The 20,390-nt window shown below is 47.4% G+C and overlaps 1 protein-coding gene across 1 annotated transcript in view; it reads left to right on the forward strand.

Moving 5' to 3' along the window:
• LOC149328367 (uncharacterized) overlaps positions 1-20,390 on the forward strand; it is a 110,348-nt gene that overhangs the window by 60,009 nt on the left and 29,949 nt on the right. Inside the window, exons 8-9 of the mRNA XM_089558974.1 lie at positions 7,819-7,953; positions 19,256-19,489. Of these exons, the coding sequence (XP_089415100.1) occupies positions 7,819-7,953; positions 19,256-19,489 (369 nt within the window). The remainder of the gene's footprint in view (positions 1-7,818; positions 7,954-19,255; positions 19,490-20,390) is intronic.

The raw sequence follows: 20,390 nt of genomic DNA on the forward strand, positions 1-20,390 counted from the left end.
GCGGTGTTGGATCCGCCGGTCTCCTTGATGGCTTCAACCGCTCCCTGAGCGGCCTGCGGGGGCGCAGGGCGGGCCGCAGGCTCCGAGTACGAGGGCTTGATAGCGCACGCCACAGTAGCGTGCGGATCACCGCAACGACGACATGGCAGCACGCAACCCTGGGCCTGGTGCCCAAAGACCACACAGCGGGCGCAGAAAGGAGCCGTGCACTGTGCCCTGAAGTGCGCAGTGGACCCGCAACGCCGGCAAACGCGCTGCATGCCCTTGTAGTCACACGTCACGCGGTGGCCCGCGACCTTGATGTAGTTGGGTACGGATGACTCTGGCTTCATTTCCATTCGCACGTAGCGGGTTCCGGTGGTGACAGTGGGACGCGATCCCATGACGCCGCGACTAATGTGCAGCACCTTACCAAAAGGGGAGAGAGCCTTGGCAAGGGCGTCAGTGGGTACACGTGCGGGCAGAAAAAGAACAGTCAGCTGGGTCACCTGCGGGCTCAGGGGAACGATGGCGACGCGTTCCTTGCCGATGGTGAGGCAGGAAGCTTCAACGATTGTAGCCATGGCGGCTTCACTTTTCACAGTCACTTGGAAGTTGCGTCCACCGAAGTGCTGGACGCAGTAAACTTGCTCCAATCCAACAACGGAGGCTGTCGCATCGACGACATCCTCCGGACTAGCCCCCTCAGGGACGACAACATCAAAGGCCAGAGCCTTTGTAGGTGGTTGGCTCACCATAATGAGGCGCCGCCAGCCGAAGGACACCTTAACAAAAGAGTACGTCGAAAGGTCACACACCGGCCACCGACGCAAGCCAGCGGCCGGAACACACACCGAAGCGTCCACCAGCTACCGATGCAACCGATACACTATGTCACTATGTGGCGCTGTATAAGGTTAGGGCGTCTTAGAACGGAAGAATTTAACGAAGAAGATGACACATGTGCAGTGTGTGGTAGATCTGTGCAAACAATTGAACACCTCATAATCAAATGTGTTGGTATCCATCCGGATGTCGATGCAGGCACAGTCACTCTTTCTGAGGCCCTATGGTTTAAAGATAACAATGGTCATGTAAATAAATCTGCAGTGGAAGTTAGCAAAAAGCGATTGAAGTATTGGTGGCTGAAAAGCAGAGATGTGGCATAAGGTTAGAATTCTAGGAAACCGTAGGTAAAGATGATGACGAATGTTAATGAGAATTGCCTACACAGTAAACAAAAAATAATAAAGAAAAGCTGAGAATGGTGGCAATTGCCACCACTCCGTTTCAAAGGGGGCGCTCCCATCCATCCATCCATCCATCGATCCAGCCACCCATCCACCCACCCATCCATCCATCCATCCATCCATCCATCCATCCATCCATCCATCCATCCATCCATCCATCCATCCATCCATCCATCCATCCATCCACCCACCCACCCGTCCGTCCGTCCGTCCGTCCGTCCGTCCGTCCGTCCGTCCGTCCACCCACCCGTCCGTCCACCCATCCGTCCGGCCACCCATCCGTCCGGCCACCCATCCGTCCGTCCACCCATCCGTCCGTCCACCCATCCGTCCGTCCACCCATCCGTCCGTCCACCCATCCGTCCGTCCACCCATCCGTCCGTCCGTCCACCCATCCGTCCGTCCACCCATCCGTCCGTCCACCCATCCGTCCGTCCACCCATCCGTCCGTCCACCCATCCGTCCGTCCACCCATCCGTCCGTCCACCCATCCGTCCGTCCACCCATCCGTCCGTCCACCCATCCGTCCGTCCACCCATCCGTCCGTCCACCCATCCGTCCGTCCACCCATCCGTCCGTCCACCCATCCGTCCGTCCACCCATCCGTCCGTCCACCCATCCGTCCGTCCACCCATCCGTCCGTCCACCCATCCGTCCGTCCACCCATCCGTCCGTCCACCCATCCGTCCGTCCACCCATCCGTCCGTCCACCCATCCGTCCGTCCACCCATCCGTCCGTCCACCCATCCGTCCGTCCACCCATCCGTCCGTCCACCCATCCGTCCGTCCACCCATCCGTCCGTCCACCCATCCGTCCGTCCACCCATCCGTCCGTCCACCCATCCGTCCGTCCACCCATCCGTCCGTCCACCCATCCGTCCGTCCACCCATCCGTCCGTCCACCCATCCGTCCGTCCACCCATCCGTCCGTCCACCCGTCCGTCCGTCCACCCGTCCAAGATATTGTTTGGTGGTGGGAGTGTCATGCGGCTGGGTTTGTAAGATGTGGCGATTTGATGATAAATAGAGAGGACCGTTGGGGCATCTTGCGCAGGGTTGGGTGCCTGATCGTCCGGGGTGCAGGAGGAGGGTTCTCGGGCCAGCGTATGAACGCGCTCATTACCGGGGATCGAGGCAACTTTAAGGAACGAAACAGCGCAACTAAAACGAAGGACCAAGAAAAAGGATTCCATTTACAGGATTCCGTTTACAGGATTTACAGGATTCCGTTCTCGTGCGGCCATTTCTACGTGGGTCAAACAGGCAGGTGCCTCAACGAACGCCTTTTGGAACACGCTAATTCTTTGCGTGGCTCCGGTTCGTCAAAACTGGCTGCACATTGCAAATCCTGCCTATGCACTCCGTACTTTGACAACACTGTTGTGCTGTATCGCCATAAAGAACAACTGGTACGGGAAGTAGTAGAGGCGTATCATATCTGCACAGAAGGTGACTCATGTTGTGAGCAGCACTTCGATAGCCTTGTCTAAGCGCGAGATATATCTGTTGGAAAAGCGTGGGAGCCTGTAGGTGCTTACCTTTCGCCAATGGTTTTTTCCTTTCTTTTTATGTTAGTGGTTTGCGATGACGAAGTGAGCCTGTGACGCAGCGGTTAGAGATATGTGGTTTATATTTATATGTGGTTTTCCAATTAAAACAGTCAGTTGTAAGTCAGCGCGTGTTCGTGTCTCTCTTTTTCTTGGTCCTTCGTTTTAGTTGCGCTGTTTCGTTCCTTAAAGATGCAATACCAACTCGCCCACTATGCTATGTTGATCGAGGCAAGCCCAGGGATCAACGACAGAGCAACCGTTCGGTCGAAAGAGGTGCCCGTGGCAAGAATACGGTGTGTTGCCGGCGTCGCAACGCCCTTTAAGTAGTGGCGGTATGGGGCCTGGGAATCTGTGCAAATTTTTGTCATGTTTTTTTCAATGGTGGAGTGGGCCAGCGAAAGTGCGGTGGCGGCTCCTTCCGCCTCTGCAGGCGAATTACTTCGGATAGTGGCGGCGGCCCCCACTTTGCCAACTTCATAGGCTGCGACTTCCGTGAAATATCCTGCTTTAGTATTCCTGCCGCATCGACGTAAAGGATATCGCAGCGATTAGTGTAGGTTTTGATGTAATAGCTCGCTCCTGCCTGCCGCCTACCTGGATGGAGGCTAGCGCTCATATTGCGCGGTAGGGGCTTCTGATATATGTGATCCTGCGTCGCAGAGAAATCATGTAAGGTGTAGGACTTGTTGGGGTAGGAATGGGTGGATTGAGACGTAGCTATCGCAGTAGTCGTTTTCCTGTCTCCGTGCGACTCAGGCAGACTAAATGGTTGGTGCGTTGAGCCTCTATTAATTCCATCACTATATTGTGGGTACCAGTGGCCAGGAGACGTTTCGTTCTAACCGTCCGTGGAAGACGCAGGGCGGAGGTGACAGCTATGAGTATTAAGGTGTCTGCCTGTTGTGTGTGGCGCTGAGTGAGTATGGGGTATGGGAGGTGGTATGTAATGCGGCTAATGATTACTGCATTTGTCATATTGAGGGTGTCGAGTTCAGACAGCCCATGATTGCGTGCTGCCATCCGCCTGATTAGTGCAGGGACCTGTTTGGTCTTTCTTTGCAAGAGCTGAAGGGTGGCGGTTACATCGAGTGTGTTGTTAATGAGAAGGCCAAGAATATTCACCTGAGGCACAATGGACGCTGAATTCTCGTACTTGTGCTGTTGAATCAGGGGATCACTGGGGAGGGGTTTCAGCTGCAGGAGTTCCGATTTATTTGGAGGGCAACAGAGGACTGTGGTTGCTAAATCGGTGGTGGTGCTGTCTATGGCTGATTGCAGGATATCCTGGGCTGTTCCAAGGAATCATTCTGTTGTCCAGAGGGTTATAAAATCTGTATATGACTGTGTGGAGCGCTGAGATAGCAGCAAGGGCCTTTGCCAGTGGCGCTAGGGCAGTGTTAAAAAGTAACGGTAATAGAACCGCCCTTTGTGGGGTATCACGATTAGGCAAGGGGAAAGGCTGGGAGGCGATATCCCCAATGTGGAGTTCTGCCGTGTGTCCCTGAAGGAAGGCCCGAATATATTGACACATGCGGGTGCCGCAGCCAGTGGTGGCTAATGTCGTGAGGACATGGTCATGGCTTATTGTGTCGAAAGCCTTATGAATATCCAGGGCCAGTATGGCTCGCGTATAGGCTGTATGGCACTTAGTGTAAAAGAGGGACTCTTTAAGGGCGAGAAGTGCGTCTTGCGCCGAGATGTTTTGGTGGAAGCCGATTTGAACGTTGGAGAAAAAGCCTGTTGTTTCTAGGAACATTTGCAGGCAATTGGGAATGACATACTCGAAGAGCTTGCCGACACAGCTCATTAAGGAGATGGGGCGCCAGTCTTGATGGGTGAGGGGTTTGCCTGGTTTGGGTATAATTCGCATGCTGACATGGGTCCAGGCTGATGGGAGCGTCCCAGCTTGACAGTCGTTATTAAAGAGCTGCGTGAGTTCCTGGAGGGAGACTTAGTCCAGATTGGGTAGTGCCTTGTACAGTCGTTTTCAAAAATACGCGGCCCACGGCTTCAGTGCGCCGAGCGGCCGCGGGGCAGCACCGGGGCGCTGCTGTCTCCGACCGGCGCTTGCTGCGAGAGTGCCCCGCGTGACGACAGCCTTCATCGTCACTCTCGAGCTGTTACGTAACATGCCTGATAAAGTCTATGTGCGGCGTTCGCCTGTTTCGCCACTGGGACTCGCTTCGAAAGAGGCCGCCTTGATATTAGCGGGGGTCTGCGCGCGCCGAGTGGGCGCGAAAATCGAGTGTCATGGCAAGATGCTCCCGCTTTGCTGCACTCACTTGCCGCTGCTTTTCAACAAGTATAGGCTCTCGCAGCGCTGAGATACGGCGATTTGCACTGGCGAGGCTTTTCTTATATGTTCTAATTGCACTTCGCATGCATAGTTGTGCCAAAAGCGCGGTTTAAAATTTAACATTACATAACACTTTTTAATATACCATAATCCAACCTAATCTCACATGACCCACTCCTAATCTACCCAATTCAATGTAATCCAACCTAATCTCATATAATCCAGTCTTAATCCATCGCGATCTGCCAAAATTAACCGCAGTACGCCCGTAACACAACTAAATCCTACGTAATTCACTGCAATCCAGTAGAATCCACCCCTGTTCCAGAGCAATACGCTGTAACCCACCCCAATGCAGCTTTACTTTCCTGATGATGTAGGCATTGCCGATGAGGGCACCCTCCGTTTTTTACCATCTCCCTACACAGACGCAGCCGGCTTTTCTCGCAATGGGTCATTAAAGCTTTCGCCTTAAAACGAAATGAAAAAAATTCAACCGCGCTTTTGGCACAACTATACATGCGAAGCGCTATTAGAGCAGAGAAGCAAAGCCTCGGCACTGCAAACCGCCCTATCTCAGCGCTGCGCGAGCCTATATTTGTTGAAAAGCAGCGGCAAGTGAGCGCGGCAGAGCGGGAACATCTTGCCATGACACTCGATTTTCGCGCCCTCACGGCGCGCGCAGACACGCGCGAATATCCAGACGCCCTCTTTCGAAGCGAGCCCCAGCGGCGACACAGGCGAACGCCGCACATAGACTTTATCAGGCATGTTACGTAACAGCTCGAGAGTGAGGGCGAAGCCTGTCGCCACGCGGGGCACTCTCGCAGCAAGCGCCAGTCGGAGACAGCAGCGCCACGGTGCGGATCCGCGGCCGCTCGGCGCACTGAAGCCGTGGGCCGTGTATTTTTGAAAACGACTCGGAAAATTATGTCGGTGACCTTTTGGAGCTCTAGTTGTATTAGACTCTGTCTGTTTACTTGTGCCTCAGATTTAGTGGTTGTTGGATCTAAGAGAGCGCGTAGCATGGACCACGTGCGTTTAGTGCTTAATGTACCCTTGAGGTCGTTACAAAAGGTTGCCCAGTTTGCGCGGGCTAGCGTGTTCGCGTGTTCTTCTGCCTCGCGAGTGAAAGCGGCTATGCGGAGTCTCAATTTACGATTGTGTCGCTGGTGTCGCTCCATCACCTGGCTGGGGATACTTCGCGCCAGCTGTATACCTTTATTCAAACAAAACAGATGCAAGCTCAAAGGTCAACTGTTTCTCTCCGGCGCTAAGATCCTGTTTGGCCTGTCGTTAGATTATGGAGACCTTACGTGCTGCAAGAAGAAAAAAAATATATTCATTTGAAAGCATCTTGTTGCCTCCGAAGATGATAAAGAAGTATAATATACGAGATATTTTTTTAGCTTTGCTGTTTTGTTTAGACTGTCGGTTGAGGCGCACGCGCAACAACCAGTTCTTTATTTTTAAATTCTGTGAGAAACTGAAATAGTTTACCTTCTAGTGAACGCATATCGGTTTCTTATGTCTTGTGTGTGTTCCAAGAGTTGTCCGGTTATGATTGACATGGCGGCACCGCTGCTTATAAGAGCTTTCTTTTGAAAGTATTGAAGTTCACCTCTGGAGTTACATTAGATGAGCAAGAAAACTAATCTTGTCTTCTCGGCGATCGCCTGTTTTTTGAGACTCTTTTGGGGGGACATGGTAAAGCCGCCCAAAATCTCCAAATGCGGTCCTACCGTATCAAAACAAAACACAGAATTGGTTTTTCTGAAGTATTTTGGGACCTGACAAATAAAAGTTGTTTCGTAAAAAAAGGATTTTGCTTAGAATTGTGCAGACCCCTGTCATTAATGATAAAGCCAGTTTTCTTTCTGACGTATTTTTGGACCTGCTCTGTCGCATTTTCGACTGGCAGATCAATATATCGGCGCGCGTATTGAACAACGTTTGTGCGTTCATACAAATTACTAGTCACATAAAACTGTTAGTTTAAATGTTGTATTAGACACTTAGAAGGCAGTTTAAAAATCTAGAAAAATTTTATCTCAATTAGTGATTCCGCCGATGGGGTGAGTGGGACATATTTGAATGCTGCAACGTAATGATTATATGCTAATGAACAAGCTACCATACATACATTAGAAATCCGATGGATAGTTAGTCAGCGCACCTTGCTTAATTAATCTCTACAAGAAAAAATAAAAATGAAGTTGCCTAAATGCCTCAATGCTCACTCTACGAGGAAGAGCAGACACACGCGTTACGCTCACTGGCACCAATTTTTGCCCACACAAACACATTTAAAAATAGCTTCTTCGCCTGAACTGCACCCGAACGAAATGCCATACCTTCTCAAATTTTTCAGTCTATTGAAATTTTTCAAAAATACAACAGGACTGGGACGTCACATACTTTTTCATGGGCTTCTAATTCGTATGAATCTGCCTAGGTTTGTTTTTGCTTTTTTATTTTATCTCTTTTTCTTTATTATTATTGTATCACTATATGTTTGTAAATTTTTGTTAAATGATTAAATATACCCCTCCTGCTAGGTCTATACATGGTCTGAGGTATTTGAAATAAATAATGAAAGAAATGCTGTTGCAGCGACCGAGATTTATTGTAGATAATATTTTCCTCGTCTAACATGAGCCAATATGTTTCATATACATCAGCATTTATCGAAGGAGTTGTTTTGGAAGTTTTAATAGTATCACTTTACTTTCGCTGATCGCAGTTCCCGTTTCGGAATGGTCTATGGACGGATTTCACGAAAGCAAACAGGACTCTCGCAGACAACTATTATATCGGCATTCACCTCAAAGATTATTTCTACAAATTACCTCGCTTCCTGCAGTCACTGTCCATGCAAGTACCACAATATATACTTTGGAAGCAAGCATATGTCTGCTTGATAAAATAATGTGTTTGAAAGAATTTCTTCTTTTCAACATTTACCCTTGCCTGCTGCCCCCGGTAAAAGATGCAAACTGGAAAAAAAATGAGGTAAATTATATATGGGTATGGAAAGGGCAGGGTGTTAAATTAACACAAGGTATGCACCTATGAAGGCTTGGCGAATATACTTTGTAAGAGCGAAATAAAATCGCTCCACGAAGAATTTCTCTCATTCGCACGTGCTCCCGGTGCGAATCTCGAGCGTTATCAAATATTATGCTGCCAGTCGTGTTTCGCTGCTGCGCTTGTCATGTCGAAGTTCGTTTTTTTTTTTATTTCATCAAAAACTTTGTTTTTTTCATGTAAAAACTTTTGAACCTAACGGACACATTTGACAAAGCTGATAAAGTTTTAAATTTTTGTGCCCATTGAAATCGAATCAAAAAGAAGACTTTCAGTAGGCACTGACCGACGTGTTGTGAAAGCGTGGCATTGAAGGTGGTATATCTAAGCGTGCTGTCATGTCGCGCACGTTTTGCATTTTGTATGCTTTAATTTGAAGTAGAGACCGCTTTCACAACGAACGTGCTGTAAAGAACTACTACAGTGGTGGGAACTTCTTCCGATTACCGTTTTGAAAACTTGCACTTTGCATTTCCGCGAGAAAACGCTCAGTATATTCGTTTTAATAAATGCATTAGATTACGCAGCGCTACTCTGAATGTCTTGCCTTAATTGTCGCAAGTGTAATGCGGATTTATTTTGAAGACACTGCATTTAACAGTTTGATTTTTTAACCATTGGCTGTTTATATGAGGAACACAGTTGAGAAATTCGGGTACTCTGCATCCCAAACTATAAACAGTGCGCCCCGAAGCACTGAAGATAGAATATTAATAGAAAATCTGTTTTAGAGCGAGAGCTCTAGTCCTCCAGTAAAAAGCTGGAAGTAATGTGGCTACGAAATTTGATCTTGAAACCAGGAGGAGCGGGACTTGGCTCTGACGTAATGCCACGCGACTCGCCATGCCTCGCCAGGGCTCCGCGCGTTTAGCCGACGTTGCTTGCTCGCCTCGCAACTATCGAATCACCTGACTTGCTGTGCCTCGCCACATCAACGTATGGGGAGCCCGCGGCACTCTCCGAACTACCGGAAATTGTGCGAAGCACCCTTATGGACATAAAAATATGTGGCGAGTGCTTATCTTCGTGTGCTTACCTTAATATAGACTTAACTCGTCTTACAAGGTTACAAGTTAATTTTTTAGCTTGTTTTCTCTCATGTCATTAGCTTTTAATTTGTATGATAATTTAGGTCTTCAGTTTGTCGCAAAGGCAATGTGCACCCGCATCATTGCTTTGTCTTTGTGAACAGCAACAGCGGCTGCGGTATTGTGCCAGAGTTATGCGTATTAGCTCAAGAAAAGCGTGTGAACCTAGGCAAAACTGTTTTATCGACTCAAAACACAAGCCAAAAACAAACACATGGAGGCGAGCAGAATGCTCTGTACTCCCCCTCACACTCGTAATTGCAGTGCGGTAATGAGGAATTTAGCGTACCGAAGCTGTACATGGGCTTCAAGGTTGCTTGGTTTAAGGCTCCAGACTGATTTCGAACGCCTGGTGTATTTTAGCCTGCACTGGCCCCGTAGTACACAAACGAAGTTTTTTGCATTTTGCCGGAATCAAAATACAGGCTGTACGACCGAAATATTAATAGCCGCCCGTAGAAGGCACTGAGCCACCGTGGCGGGTAACTGATCTGTGGAAACTTGGCCACTTTGGCCAACTGCTTACCGACCCATGCCTTAAAAAAAAAATAAAAAACTAGGGAATAAAAAAGCCAGATGCGAAAGCTGTGAGAAAAGTGTACGAGAAAGCTGTGTGAGAAAACTTAGAGTGTAGTGCAACTTCCGACCACCAGAGTGTGGTACTGCAGGTATCAAGGAAACCGCTTTAAGTAATGGCGCTCACGGATGAGTGGGAACGAATACTGCATGCTCCAAAACATTCGAAATGTCATTAGTGATTTAGTTCTGTACTTGATCAATGTCTTAGAGTGAAAGAGCATGACTAGAAGTTTCTTGAGATGAGGCCTGTTGAATTGATGGTGCAGGTATAGGAAGCTGCAAAACTTTCCGGACATGTACCTGTAGCCTAGAAGTCATACAGTGGGTAGGAAGGCAGTTGTTATAGGTTCCCGTGTGACACAAGGCGAAAATCTTAAAGAGCCTAGTTCATTCTTAGCCATATGTCGCCTTCACTAATGTTCGTCGCTCTCAGCTCTTTGCCTGCTCTTTCAGAAAAGAACTTGCTTTTTTCTCTGCTGAATCCAACATATTAAGGCGGAAGCCTTTAATGCCTCATCGTTGTAAGCAGGAGTTGTCGACAGAAATGTCACGCTTTTCAATTGTTATAAATGGTCGTGACGTCACAGTGTGCGAATTTCAAACGGGGCTAATTGTACTTTGGCTAGTAACCATGCAACCAATTAAAGAGATGGTATAGTGATGCTCCAAGTAAGTGCGAATGAGTTTAGTTAATTGTTTACTTAACAAATTAGCCACAGTTAACATTTCTAGTGAGACCAGATAAATAAATAAATCCAAGTATAAAATTGGTCGAGTTGGGGGATCGAAACAGGGTCTCCGGAGTGCGAGACGAGCACGCTAACGACTTCGCAATGCGAGCTCACTGGTTTGGAATGAACAAAGGCGCGTCTAGTGAATACGGTGTCTTCCTTCACTCCCATCTTCCTCCCTTCCCGTTACGGCGAGGTTCAGGTGCCCACCGAGGTATGCGAGACACATACATTTCCTTTCCTAAACAAACAAAATTACCGACGAGCAAGGCGTAGAGTTGAACGGGCGATGGCGTTCTGTGGACTCCCTGTCAGCGTTGCAAGATGCTGCAGCGTTCCAATCGAAGCTTTACATCTTAATCACACTTCAGTGACACAAGCGGCAACACCGCGGCTAAGGGTTTCGCCTTACCGCACTTTAATTCAACAAAGGGCCCCCTTGCATTTTTTTCTCTGCTGAATCCAACATACAGAGTGAGAAGAAATAAAAAGCAGGGAGCTAGGTTCGCCAGGAAATGCCCTGTCTATACTCTGTACATTCAAAGGGGGATAGAGTGAGAAACATAACCTCTCGAGCAAGCTCATGTATTATTGAGCCTAAAGATCCGAAATGGGCTACTTAATATTGCCGATACTGTGCGAAAATACAGACAATTCAGATCGGGAATATTACTGTCCAAGGGCGCGAGAGTGGCGCACCACTGGCCGTCTCAAATTTGAAGAAACGAGGCAGTCAGTATTAGTTTTTTGCCGCGCACAGCACAGCCCGAGATTCGACGGGAGCGATTCAATTTTCTCCTCGTATATGCGAAGTTGTCGACGGTAATCACCCGAATTAGGGCAAACCACTCGCTACTATTCTGGAACCGTGTACAACAGCGTGTATCACCACCTTCTCCTACCGGCACTGTTCCATCAGAGATCTGTGCAATATAATGGCTGCTGTAATTTTACGTGCATGTCATATATAGCGGTGGCTTTCTGCCTCTCTAGCTTTATTACTTATCCTTTCTCTCTTGCACCTTCATCATCTTTTGCATGCAATTTTACATGTAAGTCGATGGCTCAGTGCTTATGGCGCTCGGCTGCTGACCCGAAAGACGCGGGTTGCATCCCGGGCGCGGCGGTCGAATTTCGATGGAGACGAAATTCCAGAGGCCCGTGTATTGCGCGACGTCAGTGCATGTCAAAGAACCCCAGGCAATCCAAACTTCTGGAGCCCTCCACTACGCAGTCACTCATAGTCTGAGTCACTTTGGTACGTTAAACCCCCCTAAACCCTGCCGAAGCAAAATTATTCCTCTTGATTTCGACAAGGTTGTTATTAACCCGCGTTTGTTTCCCACCCACTCTGCCCGCTTTCGGTCTCTCAACGTTACGCCCATCATTATTCTTTCCCTAGCTCGCTGCGTTGCCATTAACTTAAGCTGAAATCTTTTCTTTAGCTTGCCCGATAGGTGTGTACCGGTAAGATACAGCTGTTATATGCTTTTCTCTTGAGGGATGTTGGTAATCTGACATTCCCGGTTTGTTTTTTGCCGCCGCGGTGGCTCAGTGGTTATGGTGCTCGGCTGCTGACCCGAAAGACGCGGGTTCGATCCCGGCTGCGGCGCTCGAATTTCGTTGAAGGCGATATTCTAGAGGCCCGTGTGCTGTGCGATGTCAGAGCACGTTAGAGAACCCCAGGTGGTCGAAACTTCCGGAGCCCTTCACTACGGCGTCTCTCATAGCCTCAGTCGCTTTGGGACGTTAAACACCATAAACCATCCAACCAACCAACCAGCCATTCACGGTTTGATGGAACCTGCCATTTGCGCTTTACTCCATTCCTATTCTTCTAGTAATTTCCTTCCCAAAATGCGGATCAGCAATCATTACCTCCCATAAGTAGCCGTATTGTCTCGCCACTTCCAGCTCCTCACTATCAATTGTGAACTGTTGCCTTGTGAGACTTCAACATTAGTTAGGCTATCATTAGTTTGTCCATAATTTACCTGAACCGTTGTCGCTGGCCTCTTCGTCTTAGCGGAATAGGTGAGTACCGGTATGATACAGCTGTTGTATGCTCTTCTGTTGAGGGGCATTAGTAAACTGCCATTCATCATCTACGAGAACCTGCCATATATACTCCATCCCATTCTTATTCTTCATGTTATTTCTTGTCTCACGATCCAGGTCAACGGTCACTACCTGCCCTAAGTAGACTATTCCCTTACCACTTTCAGCACCTCGCAACCAATTGTGAACTGTTCCTTTGTGAGATTTCAACATTAGTTAGGTTTTCTCCATGGTAATTTTTATGCCCACTGTTACGCTATAGCTTTGTAACTCACTGATCATGCTTTGCAGTTCATCTCCAGAATGACTTAGCAAGGCAATGTCACCAGCGAGTCGCGGATTACTTAGTCTATCTTCATTAAATCTTATCCCCAACTGCTCCCAATCCAGCGCTCGGGATATCTCCTGTAAATAGATGGCCAATAGTATAGACGAGATCATGTCTCCTTGCCTGACACCTTTCCTTAGTGGAACTTTGTTCCTTACCTTATGCAGGACTATGGTAGCTGTGCAGTCATTATAAATATCTTGCAGTATTTTCATATAATACTGTTCTGTACCATTATTTAGTAATGCCGGCATGCCTGCTGAGATTTCTACTAAGTCAAACACTTTCTATTAATCAATGAAGGCTGTATCTAGGAGTTAGCTATGCTCTGCGTATTTCTCCATCACCTGATTGATAGTGTGAATATGGCTATTATCGAGTAGCCTTTGGGAAAGCCCGGCTGATCATTTGGTAGATTGAAGTCTAAGGTTGTCCTGACTCTATTAACGATTTCCTTAGCAAACATCTTGTAGGCAACGCAGAGTAAGCTGATTTGTCTGTAATTTTTCAAGTCCTTGCCGGGTTGTTTACTAATGAACTAAGGTAATTTAATCAGCCTCTGGTACGCACTAAGTCACAAAATATTGCGCGTAAGGGCGGCTAGCTTTTCTAGCCCAATCCCCTCCGTCCTTCAGCAGATCTGCTGTTACTTGATCCATGCCAGCTGCTTTCCCTCTTTGCATCGCTCATAAACCTTTAATCTTTAGTTCCTCTTTTTTTCCTGGCGGGATGTCCTTTTGTTTTGCTCTACTGCCTCTCTCATTATCGTTCTGATTACATTGGCTACTTCACTTCACTAGTTTCTTTTAATCAATTTCCAAGTCTATGCTAATTCTAGCTCATAGCATCCTGTGGTCACTAGAGCGCACCTTTTTAACGACCTCCACATCCGGCACACATGTTATACTCTCGATTTTACTCTCAGCATTGGGGCTTATCCTAGAGGGAACGTCAAATTCGCTCACCGCCTGGTCTCCATCCTGCTGCTTGCCTAACTTTGCTCCGAAGTCGCCCATGAGTACAATGTACTGTAATTTTACTTCGTTCATTGCCGAATCTGCTTCTTAATAGATGCTTTCAATGATCCGGTCATCATGACTAGATGTAGGCGCGTAGGAGCTCACCACATTCAATTTGTACATCTTATTAAGCTTTGCTACGATAGCTGCTGCCCTGTGTTAACTGTATAGAATTCTTCTATGTTTGCAGCTATATCCTTGCTTATGTGGGATCTGACACCCAGTTCTCGTCTATCCGCCAATCCACGGTAGCACAGTACGTGCCTGCCCTTTAGTACTGTATACGCCTCATCTGCCCTCGTAACCTCACTAAGCACTATGACATCTGATTTCACAGCCGCTAGTTTCTCTAACAGCACATAGAGGATAAGGTTCTAGCGTAGTACGTAGCCAGGTTCGTTTCCAATCGCGGCCTGTCCGGAGCCAGAGATTATTAGCACTCTCCGTTGGGTGACAGGTCTGACCACCCCCTGATTGCTCCGCACGCAGCCGCTGAGGACTGAGGACCAACGCTTACTTAGTGTAGCTTAGTGTAGCAATTGTGGCCAAATATATTACATAAGCCACACTCCCGGCGTGGCTATGCAATCCTATCGACACACGGATTGTTTTAAATATTCGGTGAAGAATCGCGCGGGACCGCTATTCGAACCAGGGTCCCCTTGGACGCGAGGCGGCTGCTCTATCCCTATGCCATCGCTGTTAGCGCTCGATGGCAGCGTAGGTGGAGAAGATGTCACTATGATTATAGGCCCTCAAAGGGATTTGAACGTATTTCGGTGGCCTACGTGTTGATTGCATACTACCGAATTCGGCAGATGTCGATCCCCACATACAAAACGAGGGACCGCAACTCTTAGCTCCTGACACTGAACGAAGGTCATCCGTTAAATGAATAACCTCATTGATGTTTGGCTTATATAACCTATTGGCTTCTGTTCATAACCCATAATTGGAAAACCACTGACAGCTCTGCTGTTTATAACACTATATCGATATAACTACGGTGTCAAGGTTGGCTCTTAGCGGCGAAAAAGTGTGCTGTAGTAGATTCATGCGCAAATCTGTTTTACACTATACGATAACGCTAGACGGAGCGGAGATACCTTATGTCTCCCACAACCGATTCTCAGGCATTATCACTGACTGCGGTCTGTCATGGCCGAAGTACATAATTATGCTAAATAAAAGGCACTAATTTTTGCCATGTCCTCCGCTTTGTAGTAAGCACGAAATGGGGTCCAACGGAGCGCTTCTTAATACGACTTTACCAGGCTCTATTCGTAGGATATTTCAGTACAGCCTCCAAATACTATTAAATATGAGCACTTTGGTGCTACCTCATATGAGCTTGCGGTCATTAGAGGGTATTCAAAAGGAGGCGCTCAAGGTACGCTTTGGATTGCCAAAGTGCACCTCTAACAAAGGCACGATTGAGGAAGCACGTGTCTTCCCAACATTGGTATACTTGTCACACGAACCACTTTGTGTGCATGTACGCTTACTCGCCCGATACCGTTGTCACACACTTACGACGGTACTGACTGAGCGGCCGGACAACAGTTTTTCAAGTGCACTGCGCTGACATCAATCTCAAATATCATCAGGCTATGCCTTTACATATCATCCCGTCATGCCTCCGTGAGTGATGGCTCAGCCTCAAGTAGGCCTGCATGTTCTCGGAATTGTAAAGAAATGCATGCACCTATCAGCGCACTGAAGCAACTTTCTCTCGCGTAGATCTGGTCAGAATACCCGAACTACGTTCCCGAATACACTTACGGGGTCCAATGGTCTCGACAGCAGCTGTGGTAATACCCGCTGGGAAGATCACCCACAAATTCGTTCCAGGATATATTTCAACATCAACCGCAGCTGAGCTTGTAGCCCTTCGGGAAGCGATCTGGTTCATCTGTGGGGAATCACTGCAATAGTGGTGCATAGTCACGGACTCAAAACATGCGCGACCAATTTTAGGACCTATACTATGCCACACCGCCGACCAACCACTTGCACTAGAGATTATTGAACTGCTTTCATCTGCTCAAGAAAAAGGTCACCGAATAGCATTTCAATGAGTTCCACGACACTGTGCGCTCCATCGAAATGTGAGGGCCGATGCAGGAGCAAAGAGCTTACACAGGAATGGACTCCTTACAGTTCTGCCTTTCTTATGCACGGGCACCACTTGTCTTCTTTCGGATTTGATGAAGAGTGCGACGGGGAGGTACAGGGCCTGTCCATACGCCCGGAAAACACGCCTGAAAAGACCAGATCCCCAAATGACATTTTTGGTCCCGTGAAGAATTCCACGCTCTGACGCATGCTTGATGCATAGACTGCGTTTAGACGTCGGTTTCACGCGGAAGTACTTGCATGTAATTGGACTGGCAGACGCCCCGAACTGTACCACTTGTCGGATAAATGAGACTGTGAGCATATAGCAGTGGTGTGACGCGCGAAAGACTAAAGTTGGCTGCTTCCTTGATGAGTTTAGACAGGAAGCCACTCTTTCAAGACTTACTTTTAGCCGCTTGGCCGCAGAGTTGGAAAGTAGTCCAGGCATTTCGGGAGTTGCACGTTTGTTGAGCGACACGGGCGTCGACTCGCGCCTGTGATGCCATCAAATGTACGTGCACATATTGTCGTCTGTCTTCTCACCACATCGTCACCATTCACGACCCTCTTTCTTCTCGTCTTCCCCTTCCGCATTGCAGAGTAGCTGGCCAGATATCAAATTTTCTGACTGACATCTGTGCTCTTCCTATCATTAAACTTTTCTCACTGTCTTGCATAAACATCTCCCAAGCTGCACATAATGCGACTTTCGTGGCCAAGCAAGATTCCAAAGCGGTCGTCACACTCCGATGAAAATCCTTCTCGTTAGCTACGAAGAATTACGTTTTCAATATGCCTATTATGGCTAAAAGTACGAATGGGTACGTTCTCTAATCCATGCAATGACCATGGCATGATCAGAGATATAAACAGCTATGGCGCCACAAGAAACGCACCTCTTACGAATGTCTACGAAAGCGGAAATTCTATATTTGTGAAGATGAGTGACAGTCCGTCATCTATCAAGCCTGCGTTTCCGATCATAGCACATAAAATATCACGGCTATTATCGCTGTGTCTGCTAGGCTCTGCACGGCCGCATGGGTCCCACACGCAGTTAAAGTCGCTCTTGAATAGCGCATTCAGATCACAGTATAGAAGGCTTGCAATATCCTAAACGACTGGTTATTGCACCCGACTATTGGAATAATACACATTAAAGAACCGGCCAGATTCGACATGCAGCCGAAAGTCCCAACATACATGGCGCCATTCTATGTGAACCTCGTCCACAAAGTCAAAAACTCTTATTGATTGTGAAGAAGTCTTATTGACGAAAAGAAAGCAGCCTTCTTAAAGGCCCACCCAGTGCGACACGGAAACATTGTAATCTATTAAGAAGGGTAGCAGGCCTACCTTTCTATCCAATAGAAATTTTATCTCGGCGGCAGTGGTTATGGCTGAATTTCGATGGTTACAGCGGCTGAATTTCGGTGGAGGCAAAATTCTAGAGACCGGTGTGCTGTGCGATGTCAGTGCACGTAAAAGAACCCCAGGTGGTCGAAATTTCCGTAGCCCTCCCGCAAACGGAGTACTCCCGCAAAGTGTCGTCCACGGCATGGGTACGTCTGCGGAGCTTAGTATTGTCCGACTCCACGCGTTCCTTTGCAGTAAGGCCGATACGTCGACATTCGTCACTCCTGGCAGCACTGCACTGACGGCTTATATGCCAAACCGTGCGGCAACGAAGACACAAGGGCGGCCTTTCTGTAACTAAAACCAAGCACTGTAGACCAGGAACTGTCAAAGGCTGACGCATGTCGTCGACAGTGACGCCATCAGCAATGTCTCTGTTCAAAGTGCTCGCCAACCCCTCCATTTGCGAACTCGCCAGTGCTCCACTGTGATGGAAGACATCTATCCGCAAGCTCGAAAGGCTCAGAAATGTGAAATTGTAGCTGCTCTTGAAAGCAACTGAGCTTGACAGTCTTCGTTTCTGGGTCAATGACCAGTCAACGACGGTTTTTTACCTGTAACTCTCCGGAGCTTAGCTTTCGCGAACGCTCCCTTGCATGTTGCAAATCACATGTGAGGTATCTGGAACACTGCCACTGAATTGATTTCATTTAGGTCGATGAGACCACGTCACCTCTGAACCGTTAGGCACAATAGGGATGGCCAGCAAAACCCGCTTGCAGAAAAATTGTCTTGAAAGGCAGCTTACCAGAAGGCAAAAGGGGCACAAAAGCATGCTATTACTGGTAGCAGACGCCGCAACAGTACGTCGGCCTAGGGTCGATTGGTCCATCTTAGGGGGGAACATCAAAAACGCAGCCATTGGGTACGCCGTCTTCGTTTTTCAGGCGGTGGAGGCTCGCTGGTTAAAACTGAATAAAGGTGGACCTAGTGAATAGGTCCTGGTCTTTGACTTACTGAACTGTCTGAGAGACAAGTACTATGCGTACGTGACTGTATATGTGTACGCTAATTACGAATTAGGTCACTGTATGAGCGTTCAGCAGGTGATACCAATGAGACCCGTTAACACTACCGCGTTCTACTGTTAAGAGCTAGGCATATGAATCACCAATTTATAATCCGAAAACATTTCTCGCCTCTTGTGTGGAGTAGCGCCACCACGGGCTGTGGACAGGAAGTGCGAACATAGGGTGTCTTCATGAAGTGTCGGTCATCCAGTAAGAGTGAGAGTGCGATTTATAAGGAATGATTGAATGAAATGTTTGAATGACCAAATGGCTAATTAAAATATTTAGTTAAACATTAAGGCAAATAATTTCGCTATTACTCCTAGTAATTCGAAAAATTGGTGAATTACTAGTAATTTCTCTAGAATTGTGCAAATAATAAATACAACAAATAATTTAATAACCATTGACATTATTTATCAAAAATTTACTTAAAATATTAGTTGGTATCAATTATTATTTACATTACTAAGTAACAAAGGAGGAAACGGAACTCAAAATCCTTTCGCATTTCCCCACGTAAGGAGGGTTAAGCGCCCTTTAAATTTTTGTGCGCAGAAAACGTGAGCTGAAACGGGAAACATACGTATGGGAATTTCGGAACTTGCTTAAGCTGATGTAGTTACATTTCGTGTGTCTGGCTTATCCTAGTCTTTTTTTTCACGCAAAGACGTACTCTAGCAGGACTGCATTTTGTTCTCTTAAAGTTTACCCAACAACAACCAAATTATTTGTTTTTCAGGAAGAAGCTGACAAATTACTTAGGCTGGTATTTCATTCGTGAAATTGCGGATGTCCTCCCCCTGTTTATCAGAGAGAGGCTTGACCTGTTTCTGAAAGCAATATCAAAACCAGGTGTTGCAAAGCACCTGAACGAAGACAGTTGCATTGAAAAGCTTATTGGGTATGAACCCGTTATGGAAAAGGGAATCTCGCACCTGTACCTTCAGCGCTACTTTCAGCAGGAAGCTATAGACAAGGTGAGTTAAGCTGTGCACTTGCCCTTACTGGTATTAGGAACGCGACTCGGGCAAAACATTCTGTTTACTTTTACCCTGGGTGCATTGCTTAATATTTGTTAGTGCAGTTTAGAATTAGCATATTTAGCGTATGACTGTGTATAAAGGATGCTTCAGTCAAGGCCAGTTGTAATATAGACTCTTTGAGCTATAAATATAGTTTTTGCTGAACAATAACTACAATCATCGAGGAAATTATAACAGGTGAACCATAGCTGGTAGGCTGGTTAACTGACTTCTACAGTTAGTTTTTAAAGTATTCTATAATAGGCCTGGTTGCAGATTGACATTTAATTCCAGAATTATAGTCATAGCAAAATTTCGTGTTGAGAAAAGCTGTTATGACCACATATCTTCTGCAACGGATCATTATGCGCTGAGTTCCATTTCGGCACAATATTGGCAAGTTTCGTTTATTTTCATTAGCGATTTTACCACTCCTCTTAATGTTTTCACAAGTTGACGGTAAGGACAAAAGTGGCGAGGAGCACAAAGTTCAATAGCTGTTATGCTTTCGTGGATGGATGGATGGATGGATGGATGGATGGATGGATGGATGGATGGATGGATGGATGGATGGATGGACGGACGGACGGACGGACGGACGGACGGACGGACGGACGGACGGACGGACGGACGGACGGACGGACGGATGGACGGATGGACGGATGGACGGATGGACGGATGGATGGATGGATGGATGGATGGATGGATGGATGGATGGATGGATGGATGGATGGATGGATGGATGGATGGATGGATGGATGGATGGATGGATGGATGGATGGATGGATGGATGGATGGATGGATGGATGGATGGATGGATGGATAGGAGCGCCCCCTTTGAAACGGGGTGGTGGCA

The sequence above is a fragment of the Amblyomma mixtum genome, chromosome 9 (assembly GCF_055824585.1).
Source record: "Amblyomma mixtum isolate Tamu chromosome 9, ASM5582458v1, whole genome shotgun sequence".
NCBI lineage: Eukaryota > Metazoa > Arthropoda > Arachnida > Ixodida > Ixodidae > Amblyomma > Amblyomma mixtum.